This window comes from Vitis riparia, chromosome 3 (assembly GCF_004353265.1).
Source record: "Vitis riparia cultivar Riparia Gloire de Montpellier isolate 1030 chromosome 3, EGFV_Vit.rip_1.0, whole genome shotgun sequence".
In the NCBI taxonomy this organism is placed as follows: Eukaryota; Viridiplantae; Streptophyta; class Magnoliopsida; order Vitales; family Vitaceae; genus Vitis; species Vitis riparia.
This window is the reverse complement of record NC_048433.1, coordinates 4,604,710-4,615,966: the sequence shown is the minus strand read 5'-3', so window position 1 is coordinate 4,615,966 and position 11,257 is coordinate 4,604,710. Positions and strand designations below refer to the sequence as shown.

The following is an 11,257-nucleotide window of genomic DNA, read 5'->3' as shown; positions in this document are numbered from 1 at the left end:
ATTCCAGATTTGAAATTCCGATGCGGGCACCATAAACTTGATCGCGCTTTTACGTTTGAATTACAAGGGCATCTTGGGAATTAAAAAGTGAAAATTTGAATCATTATAATTATTCCAACAACGGCAACATAGTCTTTGTTGTGGGCCCCAACTCTTTATAAGATGTGGGATGTCCCAGGAGCTGAGAGAAATAATATTTTTATGAAACAAATAAATTTAAAAAAAAATAACAACACCACCAAACATATTCTTAAACTTTTTTCATAAAATTTATACTTATATTTTTAAAATTTTCTTTTTTTTTCAAAAGCATTAAATTTAAAATTTAATCAAATTTTTTTTTCTATTTCTAAAATAAATAAATAAATAAAACTAAAATATATTAAATAATTTATCTTGTTTTCCTATTTAGATGAGAGTGGTATTTATAACCATAATAAATAAAAGTAGACTATAATTTCTAAGAAAAAGGTATATCCTAAATAAAAGTAGTTTTTAAGTTAATTTACCCAATTGTTAAAAACTAGTAAAATTATTTTTATTATAGATTTTTTATTATCAATTATTGAAAGTGCATTTGTTAGCATTTCTGATCGAAGTGTTCTTCATAGAAGTGTTTTTTCATGAAGAGTTTTTTTTTTTAGGAAAATCACCTATGAAGTAATTTAGAAAACATTATAAGTGATTTTTCAACATTATAAGAACCCTTTTGATAATAATTTTAAAATTATTTTTTTAACATTTTTAACACTTAAAAATTTTTATCATTTAAGTATTAAAAAGATTATAAACGGTTTTTAGAATTATTATTAAATGCATTCTAAAAATATATTTGGTATGATTTTAAAAAGTGTTTTTATTCTTTTTAATACTTAAAAAAAAAAATAATAAGTGTTAAAAATATTAGAAACGTTTCCTAAAATCACAATCAAACGCAATCTAAGACTGCGTTTAACACTAACGATTTGAATATCTCCATTTGCATCTTTGCATATGCCTGATTTTCATTAGGTGATAATGGAAGGCATATAATGTACCGTAGAAATATGAAGAATGATTTTTATCTAAGCTTCTGGCAAATTGCAAGAGCTCCTTTGAAGCTTTTCTGGCCAAACTAACACAGAAGGCCCAATAACTGAAAAGCCCATTCTGCCCACATGGGGAACCATGAGCCAGCCCACGGTCCCATTCCAACTGAACGCTGATTGTGACTTGGGCCAGGCCCTAACAAATTTTAAAAACCAAATCCCGGGCTGCTTGTACGATGTATTTGGCAGTGATCATAGGAAGTGTTTTTAATTTTTTTATATTTGAAAAATAACAATTTTTAAATATTAAAATAAGTAGAAACACTTCTTAAAATCACTTTCAAACGCACTTTTAATGATCGTTCAAAATTTTAAAAGTTTTTCCTAAATTTTGTCAAATCCTTAAATATTTAAAAAACATTTTTTAGAATCACTAACAAACGGATTCAGATTCACCAAATCAATACCAAAATGTTAAAAATATCACCGAATCAAATACCAAATGTTTAAAAATATTATAATGAGTACATGATAGAAACAAAAATAATCACAAGTTACATGTAAACTATATTCAAACGAAAAACAAGTCATCCCTACTATTAAACAATCAATTACAAAAACCAAGTCTTACCAAACTCAATTGTTTAAGCTCATTGATCTCACCCACTTTGCACATTTTCTCTATACCTCGATTGGTTTAAGCTCATTGATCTCAATGTGGATGCACCTTGAGTTCTAATCAAGGAAATCGGCTTTGCATTGAGAACCAAACCAAGATTTCATGTGTTGGTTTCTTGGAAAGCCCCACTAGAACTAGATTGAAATCTTTGTAATCTCTAGAACCTCAAGATATGAAATCTTCAATCAGTCAATCAAATACTAAATCTGATTCAATTCTTCAATCCTCCATATTCCTCAATGAATTCTTCAACAAAAGCAATTTTTTTTTTTTTTTTACATGATAGTTTTTTTTTAAAAAAATTATAACATAGACATTGTTTTTTATTTTTTATTTTTTATTTTTAAAAATAAAATAAAATGGAGAATAAAATATAAATAATAAGTAGAAATTGTTTTTATTAGTATTTAAAAATAACAGGAAAACATAAAGATATAAAAAAAAATCTTAAAAATCAAATAAAATTGAGCATAATATTAATATTCTTCTTTCTCTACAATCTAATAAAAAAAAATCTTTAAATATAATCTTTATTTAAATTACACGTGTTTTTTGTGAATTCCTTTTAACTTTTTTCGTTAAGCAAATAAATACAAGATCAAATTATACTTGATATATAAAAATTATTAATTTTTAAAAATAATTTAAAACTCAAAACTCAATTTAATTAGTATTAAAAAGTCATGAAACTTAATAACATTAAAAAATCATTTACCAAAATTCATATTGAATGACTTAATTAGTTTTTTTTTTTACATATATCATATTTTTGCAAATTTTTTCATTAGGCAGATAAACTCTATCAAATAAGACTTAATGTGTTAAGTTCATTAATAAGTCTAATAAGTTTTAAAAATAACTCAAAATTCAAGTAGTGATTTAATAAAAGCTATAAATTTATAGATAAAAATTAGTTTAAAATGACTATTATTTCTCTTCCATGTAAAATTATTTAAAAAATTTTTATCAAACAAATAAATTCCAAATTAAAGAAAAGTCTTTTAAGTTATAGAGAAAATGCTTCAAACATTATAGAGAAAATATTTTTTAATTTGAATCTTACACTTTGAGATATTATGATATTAAGATCTTTCAATTCTTTAATAGTTAGTCATCTTCTACATAAAATTAGTCTAGAAGGACTAATATAATTTTACTACCCAAATACAAGTAAGAAAGGGGTTTTTTCTTGGTTTCCAAAAATTAATCCAAAGTCTATATATATTATTAGATCAATTCAAATTTAATTTCTTTTTATAAGAATTGGATACTTATTTACCATAATAAATATTAATGATCATATCTATTTATTTTATATTTTCAATTCAAAAAAAAAAAAAACTTAGAAAAAACTCATTTGTTCCTCTTATATGTATGTTGACATTAATTTATTCACCACCTACAATGATTTTTCAATTCATACTCATTTATTGTGATGTAAATAAGGTCAATTCAATCGGTTTTTGAATTAAAAATGAACTAAACTGATATAGAAAGTTTTATATGTGATAAAAATTGAACGAACTAAATTTGGAGTAAAAAAACCAAATTGAACCAAGCCTTTTGAGGTATGTTTGATTTTCGTAAATCGGTTTTGACCCAACTTAATAATTTTTTTTTTAGTCCTAAACCTAGTTGTAGATTTGTATTTATTTTGAGCCCAAATCTCATTAATTTGAGTTTATATTAGGCCATAAGTCTAATTCGTTTTTAAAATTAATTAAAATCAACTTATATGTGATGTTAAAAATATATTAAATGTATTTAAAATTAATTTGATCATAATATAAAAATAATGAATTACTTTAATAGAATATAATATATAAACAAATTTATCAAATATCAAAGAATAATATATAAGTTATATCGGTTTCAATTAAGAGACAAGAAAATAAAAAATTGAACCAACAAAATTAGTTTTCAAAATTCTCAAACTGAACTAACATTTTTTATTTTTAAAAACCGAACAATATGATTAGTTTTGGTTGATTTGGATCATTTGTCGATTTTTTGCTTTTGTTTACACCTCTACTCATTCATTTCACATATATCTCTATAGACATTGGCTCATTCCCCATTCCCCAATGACTATTATTTTATATTCCGTTTTATCAAACTCGACCTCCACTATCATCATTGTTTTACATTCTCTTGTACAAACTCAATTATACTTTTAATTGTCTTCTATTTCTCTTCCTTCCTCATGCAAAAGAAGTTATACTTGTATATCTCATTTGTGAATGTAAATCTCTCTTTAGTGATATTCAAATTTTAACATTTTGGGATTCATGTATAATATATATATATATACCCACATACATATCTATATATTTTTAATAAAATTATTAAAATGGTTCTAAATACTTATTAAAATGCATCATCAATCAAATAATATTACTTTTATAATTCAAATCTTATTACTTTGTACCTGTATTTTATTCATTTGTATCACACGTGAGTTCTATTATTTTGTACCTTAGTTAAACCATATTGTACCTTGATCCTATTTATTTATACTTTAATATTATTATTTGATATTTTGATCTCATTTATTATATCTTGATCTTATATATTTGTATCTTTATTCAATGATTTATATTTCACCATATACATTTAATAGTCTAAATCTAAAATTCAATTGGTATTAATTCGGTACCTAATATTTCCCTAAATAATTACCTATATGCTAACTAATGTTTTAAAAATCGGATCGGACCGATCGATTTGACCACCATCCAGACACCAATCTGGTCTGATTCGATGGTTTGAGCCGGGTAGTCTTTGAAATGGGGTTGAATCACCAAAATCGGCGGCCAAAAAAACTGACCTCTATTCATATGTTTGCATAATGTTGTTACACTCATTGCTAAACTATAATTCGAAAGATAAAAGAACTTTTCATACTTATTCTATGCAATTAAAGTCAAGATATTCCAGGCATATACCATATTCTTTCAAGATTTGAAAGAAATGTTATGATTTCAGCATTAAATAATGCATGTCGATTAACAATATCGCTCATATTCTTTAGGCAAAGGTCCCAGCCTAGAGATTGATAATGTTTCTTTGAAGCAAAATGACAAAATGGAATAACACAAGAAAGCCAGAACCAATTAAGTGTCCACAGACAAAAAAATTTATTTATTTATTTTCTGAACCACCCCTGAAATTGACACCTCCCATACAGTCTGATCTGCATTTCTGTGGCACTATTTCCCTTATTCCTAACCATAAATCTGCTGCCATCTCAATAATTCACATCCTTATTCAGTCCTTATCTAGGGTTGTAACACTTTTTCGAAGGGGTGGATAAGGGTCCTGAGACAAGCTGTGGAATAATTATAAACCCACTTGGGTAATGGTTTCATTGATAGGGTAATACTATTTAAGGTGAAAATCAGCTGGGTCTATCATTCTTGTTTCCATGTGACTGTTCCAAGGATAACTCAACCTTCAAATCCATCGAGCAGTCATATAAAAATACACGCAGATTTCATATCTTGAAGCTTGTCCTGTGTTCAGATCGGATAACTCACTCATATGCCTAATCACCAGTCGCCAACTTGAGTGTAAAAAAAGCGTGGGGCGATATTATTTGTATATGGGTTTGACTGTTTGAGAGAGAAAGGTGGGGTGTCCCTTGGAGGCGTCCAAAGGCCATATTTGAACCTGCCTTTGATTATCGCCATTGCAAATCAACAGCTTGTAGTATATATATATTAATGGAGACCAAGACTCAAATAGAGAGAGAGACGCGGGGATGCGATAAAGAGAACAGTATAGCCAAGAGTATATAAGCATTTCTCTTGCTGTAATGATGATTCAGAGACTGGAAATGTGTATATCACTGCTGAAAATGGCAGTAGAGTTTGTGCTTGTCTTCGCGGAGGCTTTCGGGCTAGTCATCAACCACAATGCCACACCGCTTTGGGCAAACTCAGCCTCAGTTGGCAATGATGTTTCTGTCCCTTTTATCGGTTTTCTTCTTTGAATTCTTCGTCTTGTAGTTTCCTTCCTTACCAGAATGCCCATTGGCCATTGTATATGTTGAGGGTTCTTTTTTGCCTTGATAGATTTTCTAAAGGATGTGAATGTTTGATAGGAGAGAGAGTATATATACACATCTATGTAAACTTCGATTAAATTTTGTTCTGGGTGAGCTTCATTTTCTGCAAATTCATTTGCTGGTAGCTTTGGAAATGAATCTTCAGTTGTTTGAGTGCTGATTATTTGCTTGCTTCACTCGATTTTGTGTTGTTCCTTTGGTAATAATCTTGTTGAGTGGATCAAGGAGAAGAGCGATGATCAGAGGGAAAATAGAGTCTAGAGAAAGAAAAGATATAATGATGATTAAGAAAGGCTTTAATATACTTGCAAGATCAGGAAATTTTTTTTTTGGGTAATCAATTATTTTCTTGCTTGATATGGGTTTGATACTCTTTTTCAATTGGTGATCATTCTGGGAAGATCAAGAAGAAGAAAATGAAGTCTAGATGAAGAAAAGCTCTAATGGCGATTATTAATTGATTTCAGATGAAATAAAAGTCTGTTTCCATCATTCTTAATATGGTTTCTTTTGTCAAAAATAGAAGATGACATGGTTTTCATAGTCCCTGCAGGACATTAGTACTCATCAAACTCATAAATTTTGAACAACTTTGAGCTAACCTTCTGCATTAATTTGGTGCATCTGCGCAGTTGCAGAGTATGAACACCCACAAAATCTTAATATGAATCTTTTGGGGCAATAGCTTCTATATATGATGGATGATTAGAACAAAGAAAACATCGGGTTCTCCATGGCCATGATCATATATCTGCCATATAAAATGCAGGTTTTCCTAACACCAACCCCTTACTCAAGTTATTTTAAGACCTCATGATTAGACATGCCCTAGAAGCATTGGTACGTGATTAAGAGTGTGTTTGAGAATAATTTTAGAAAATATTTTTAGTATTTTTAACACTTGAATGATATAAAATTTCAAACAATAAAAAGATTAAAAACGTTTTTTAGAATTACTATCAAATAAACTTTAAGAATGTGTTTAGCAGTGATTTTAGGAAGTGTTTCTATCATTTCAATACTTCAAAATTTTTATTTTTCAAGTATTAGAAATATTATAAATATTTTCTATCTAAAAATACATAGTAATATTATTTAAAATATGTGGCACTGAAATTTTGATAATTTTGAATGTCATAGTGTGGATTTGAAGAAAGAAGTGGTATCCAAGATCTTTAACTTTTCCTGGGAAACATTCTTGGTCAATTATGAACTGCTACACTTGATCATGATCATATTTATATTAGCTTTGATTTCTATGGGGGATATAATTTATTTGTACGCTAATCATAGAGGTGATATATGTCATCCAAATGTCATATTTGGATTCCTTTGATCAATGGAAGAATACAAATTCCTCCGGTCCCTTTCCTTTTTCAAAGTAGGATGATCAGGTCCTTTGATCTCTTCCACACCTTCTGGCTGTTTTTTTTTTGTTCTTTTTTCTATCATCCATAGCTGAAAAGCCTTGATGCCCTCCTTGACTTTCCCAAGATAAAACACCTTATCTTCACTTTCTTTCTTTCCCCTTTAAATTTGATTTTGGATCTGAAATTCAGGGCTTATGACCCTGTAGAAGAAAGGCAGATATGAAGCTTGGGATGATTTGAACTTCAGGTTGATTTTATGCACACTGTTTAAAACTCCTGAAATATAGTTGTATATTGCAATACATTTATAATTGATACAACTGAACCATGATGTTTCTATTAGTAAAAATTTCTTTGAATCAGTCCACAGCTCAAATTACCAATTTCTATTGAAACTTTTTTCTTTTCCTGCTTATTCAATTGTTTCGTTTTCCACATAATGGTATGACAACATCAAGAATACTTCTCATCAATTGCCTGCAGGTGAACCCAAAGCTCTTTTGGCTTAGACATCATGACCATGTGATCAGATCCTTTAATCTCTTTAACAGCATCAGGTGGGTTTTTTTGGATCATCCAGAGTTGAAAATCCTTTTTCATCACCTTGTCTTCCTCAGAAATAATAAAGACACGTTTCACCGAGGCATATTTCTTCCACAACATGAGCTCATTTGACGTGTCTTCTTCACTGAACAAGCGTACGGGTCTCATCAACATAGTCCCTAGTGCCAAGTCCTGGAAAATTTATGCCCAAAATGATATAACAACGACAATGAAAGGTCTCATAATTTTGGTTGTAAGGCCTTAATTAATGGAGTTCTCACCTCAGTTGGGCTCAACTGATACAAATTCAGTGATAAGAACAAGGGGCCAAAGGTGAAAGTGGTGGGAGGATTGTTGGGGCCATTATCATATGTGAACTGGCTGTCTAGTAGAGGAACTTGTCTCCTGGATGTCTTCAATAAGAAGTAGAAACCAGGCTAAAAGTCAGAAACAGGGGAAGCCTTCCCCTCTTAATCAACAAGTAAATTTCTGTAAAAGAAAAATAGTATGTATGAAGTACCTCTTGATTGAGAGTGGAAATGTTGAGAGTGGGACCAGGCATTGAGGCAGTAACAAAAACAGCTACAGAAACCTTTTCTGGGAACTTCTCCATGGCCTGAGAAATGGCCAACCCACCCTTGCTGTGTCCAACAAGAACCACCCTCTCATCTGCAGGGAGTGACTCCATGAAGTCCCTCAGTGGCTGGAAATACTCAGAAATTAATCGCAGATCACCCACTTGTTTTGGGCTAATTCCAGAAGCAGCCAAGTCCAGAGCAGTGACTTTGTGGCCAGATGATTTTAGTAGTGCCACAATCTTGTTCCAAGACCAGGCACCATGGCAAGACCCATGAACTAAAACAAAGTGCTTGACGGGATTAGCCTGTCTCCCCTCTGATGCCATTGGATACACTGAAGAAACAAGAAAAATCAGAAAGGAAACCAAAATCATATGCTTCTTCCCTGCCTCCATACTCCTTTCCTGTTACAGAGATGGTCAGCACCCCATCATTTTAAAGGGCACAATTGGGTAGGTTTTCACTACAACTACTAATCTAATGGATTAAAAATTTTCCTGTGAAATTGACTCTAGAAATAAAATAAGGATTAAGGATTCAAGACCATGTACACATTGACTACCAGGGTTTAAAAGATGACACATGCACCTGCGTCACACTCTTTTTCAATGATACAGAAGTTATGCAAAGGAAGAAAGAATGAAATATACAGAGTGAAGTAGTTAACTCCTCTCCTTGAATTCTTCTCTTGCCCGGATTGGTTTGCAACTGCAGACATTTTCTTTTCCCAATGTGATCTGTGGATTGAGTTCTGATCTCAATTTGTTTTTGGCATTTTTGGTTTTGCTTCTGCAAATCTTGAGATGTATCTTTCAATTAATATAAGTTATGCGGTAAAGGTTTTTGGACATATAAAATGTTAGCCAAACCTTTCCCATGGCGGGTTGAAGGTACTTTGGGGTAGGCTTGGTCAAGCTTGATACCTCAATCTGACTGAAACATGATGTTTTCACCCATTTGAATTGGTCAAAGCTGTGTAGACTAGCATGATTCCTTTAATAAAGAAGTTGTTTTTGGATTAAGACCTACAACACAAATTTGACTTAAATACATCTATTTAATAATTATGTTTTAAAATAATTATGTTTTAAAATAATTATGATTAATTGAGTTGAAAACAATTAAATTAAAAAGTTAATTATATTGACTTAAATAAAACCTGACTCAACCGGATTATTAAATAAATTACTCAACTTGTTACATGTTTAATAATTAAATCGTATTTGGGTTTATACTTTTAACTCAATTATTATTTATGTTATATTTGAGTTGACTTATTTAGTCAGAGTATCCATCCATAAATTTATTTGATATGACATGAACACTACCCACCAACATTAATTGTATCCCTCGCTTTAAGTTCCGGTGGCAGCATGAGTTTGGCCTCTGTTTTGAGTGTTGGATGAATCGTCGGATTAACCTTTCCCATGGCTGTCAAATTCCTCATAAATTATTGGTGATTGTAATAATTTCCTCATAAATTAATGGTGCTATATGCTTCTTTAGGATCCATCGATGTTACTAATTCTCTTCCTGGTATGGGAAGAAAATGACTATTCCATCAATGCAGCAGGCATTGCTGCTTATTTATCAAGCAAATTACATTATTATTTTCACACCATGTACTTATCCTATATACCGCATGGTGAACTTCAGAGAGCTAAAACAAGCTCTTCTTGATTAAAGATAGATAATGTCCTACTGACCCTTTTACTCTGATGCCTTGAAATGAGAAATTTGGATGTTTTCCACATCAAGCTTCTTGAAATTACTGTGCTTTCTCGTAGCAAAGAACTTTCCCCAGTTGTATGCTCTGTACTTTGGCTTTTCCCCCTTCGTCAGCTCCTCCAAGGGCTGCACCCAAACACGGTGCCCGGGATTGAAAAAGAACGGAATCGAAAACCTTTCCCTCTCTGAATTCACCATCACCCTGTGCTCCACACTCTCATAAGTATCGTTGCTCCAGACCTGAATTAACATCAGTATAATTAGAAAAATGGGTGTGAAAAATTCCTTGAGCCAAACTGTACTGATAAGCATGTACTAATTCAAAGTTCATGGGTGGTACCTGAATTATATCCCCAACATTGATAATATAAGCATCTGGGGTGGGCTTAACTCGAATCCATTCTCCATCGGTTTTTCGCTTTACTTCCAACCCTCCAACATCATCCTGGGCAAGGATGGTTAAGGCTCCGCCATCCTTGTGGCGACCAACGCCCAGAGCTAGGTGAGGGATGGGGCATGGTGGGTAGTGATTGAGGCGGACGAAGTTCGTTGATTCTTCAAAGAAAAGATTGAATCTGTTTTCCGGCAAACCTAAGCTCAACGAGATGAGTCCCAACAGCTTGAAAGCTAATTTTTCCATTTCTCTAGCATATTCTTCACATACCTCCCTATATAAATCAGTTCAATTAGAACAAAAAAGCTAAGTAAATCAGTGTAGTGACTGTGCCGTAGCTGGTGAAATTTGTACCTTAATTCAGGAGGGTACTGAGGCCACTGATTGGTCAGCTCTTTGAGCTCCTTGTCGTCAGGATCAGGCGAAACAGGGATCACAGTGGGGGTTGACACCACGAAATCAAAAACTTCCTTCCAGTCCCTAACGTTCTTGGTAAGCTCGGAATCATAATACCCCAAAGGATTCACCTCATCTCTATTCACCTTCCTCTTCTCCTCCAATGGCAGAGCGAAGAATTTCCTCGCCGCATCCTCAATTTTCCGGCGAGACTCCGAGGGCACCCCATGGTTGATGACTTGAAAGAAGCCCCAATTCTTGGATGCATCAGCTATTTGAGAAACATGGTTGGAAGCATTGGCGGAAGAGAGATCAATGAGGGGGATGCCTTCAGCTTCGATAACAGCGAGCTTAGGCCTATGTTGGGCGTCTTGGATGAAGGCTGGATCGACCTCTCCCATGGCTGTGGTAGTGGCTAGAAGTTAGAAATGGGGGTTAAGCACTGGTGGCTGCAGGTGTAGAGATGGTGACGGGA

At 32.3% G+C, this 11,257-nt stretch overlaps 2 protein-coding genes across 2 annotated transcripts; both read right to left on the bottom strand.

Moving 5' to 3' along the window:
• Positions 1-7,409: 7,409 nt before the first annotated feature.
• LOC117911514 (salicylic acid-binding protein 2-like) lies at positions 7,410-8,924 on the bottom strand. The gene is made up of 3 exons (XM_034825919.1): positions 8,207-8,924; positions 7,968-8,099; positions 7,410-7,878 (listed from the first exon to the last, which is right to left on the bottom strand). The coding sequence occupies exons 1-3, from the start codon at positions 8,657-8,659 to the stop codon at positions 7,597-7,599; spliced, it is 867 nt and encodes a 288-aa protein (XP_034681810.1). The 5' UTR covers positions 8,660-8,924; the 3' UTR covers positions 7,410-7,596.
• An 858-nt stretch (positions 8,925-9,782) lies between these two features.
• LOC117911918 (probable 2-oxoglutarate-dependent dioxygenase At5g05600) lies at positions 9,783-11,257 on the bottom strand. The gene is made up of 3 exons (XM_034826355.1): positions 10,741-11,257; positions 10,333-10,660; positions 9,783-10,232 (listed from the first exon to the last, which is right to left on the bottom strand). Exons 1-3 carry the CDS (start codon positions 11,181-11,183, stop codon positions 9,975-9,977), a joined length of 1,029 nt encoding a protein of 342 aa, XP_034682246.1. The 5' UTR covers positions 11,184-11,257; the 3' UTR covers positions 9,783-9,974.

Coding starts and splice junctions, on each gene's coding strand:
- LOC117911514 (XM_034825919.1), bottom strand. CDS start 8,659: ATGGAGGCAGGGAAGAAGCATATGATTTTGGTTTCCTTTCTGATTTTT. Junction 8,100..8,206: donor TTTCCACTCTCAATCAAGAG/GTACTTCATACA, acceptor TTCTTATTGAAG/ACATCCAGGAGACAAGTTCC. Junction 7,879..7,967: donor ATCAGTTGAGCCCAACTGAG/GTGAGAACTCCA, acceptor TAAATTTTCCAG/GACTTGGCACTAGGGACTAT.
- LOC117911918 (XM_034826355.1), bottom strand. CDS start 11,183: ATGGGAGAGGTCGATCCAGCCTTCATCCAAGACGCCCAACATAGGCCT. Junction 10,661..10,740: donor CAGTACCCTCCTGAATTAAG/GTACAAATTTCA, acceptor TGATTTATATAG/GGAGGTATGTGAAGAATATG. Junction 10,233..10,332: donor ATGTTGGGGATATAATTCAG/GTACCACCCATG, acceptor ATGTTAATTCAG/GTCTGGAGCAACGATACTTA.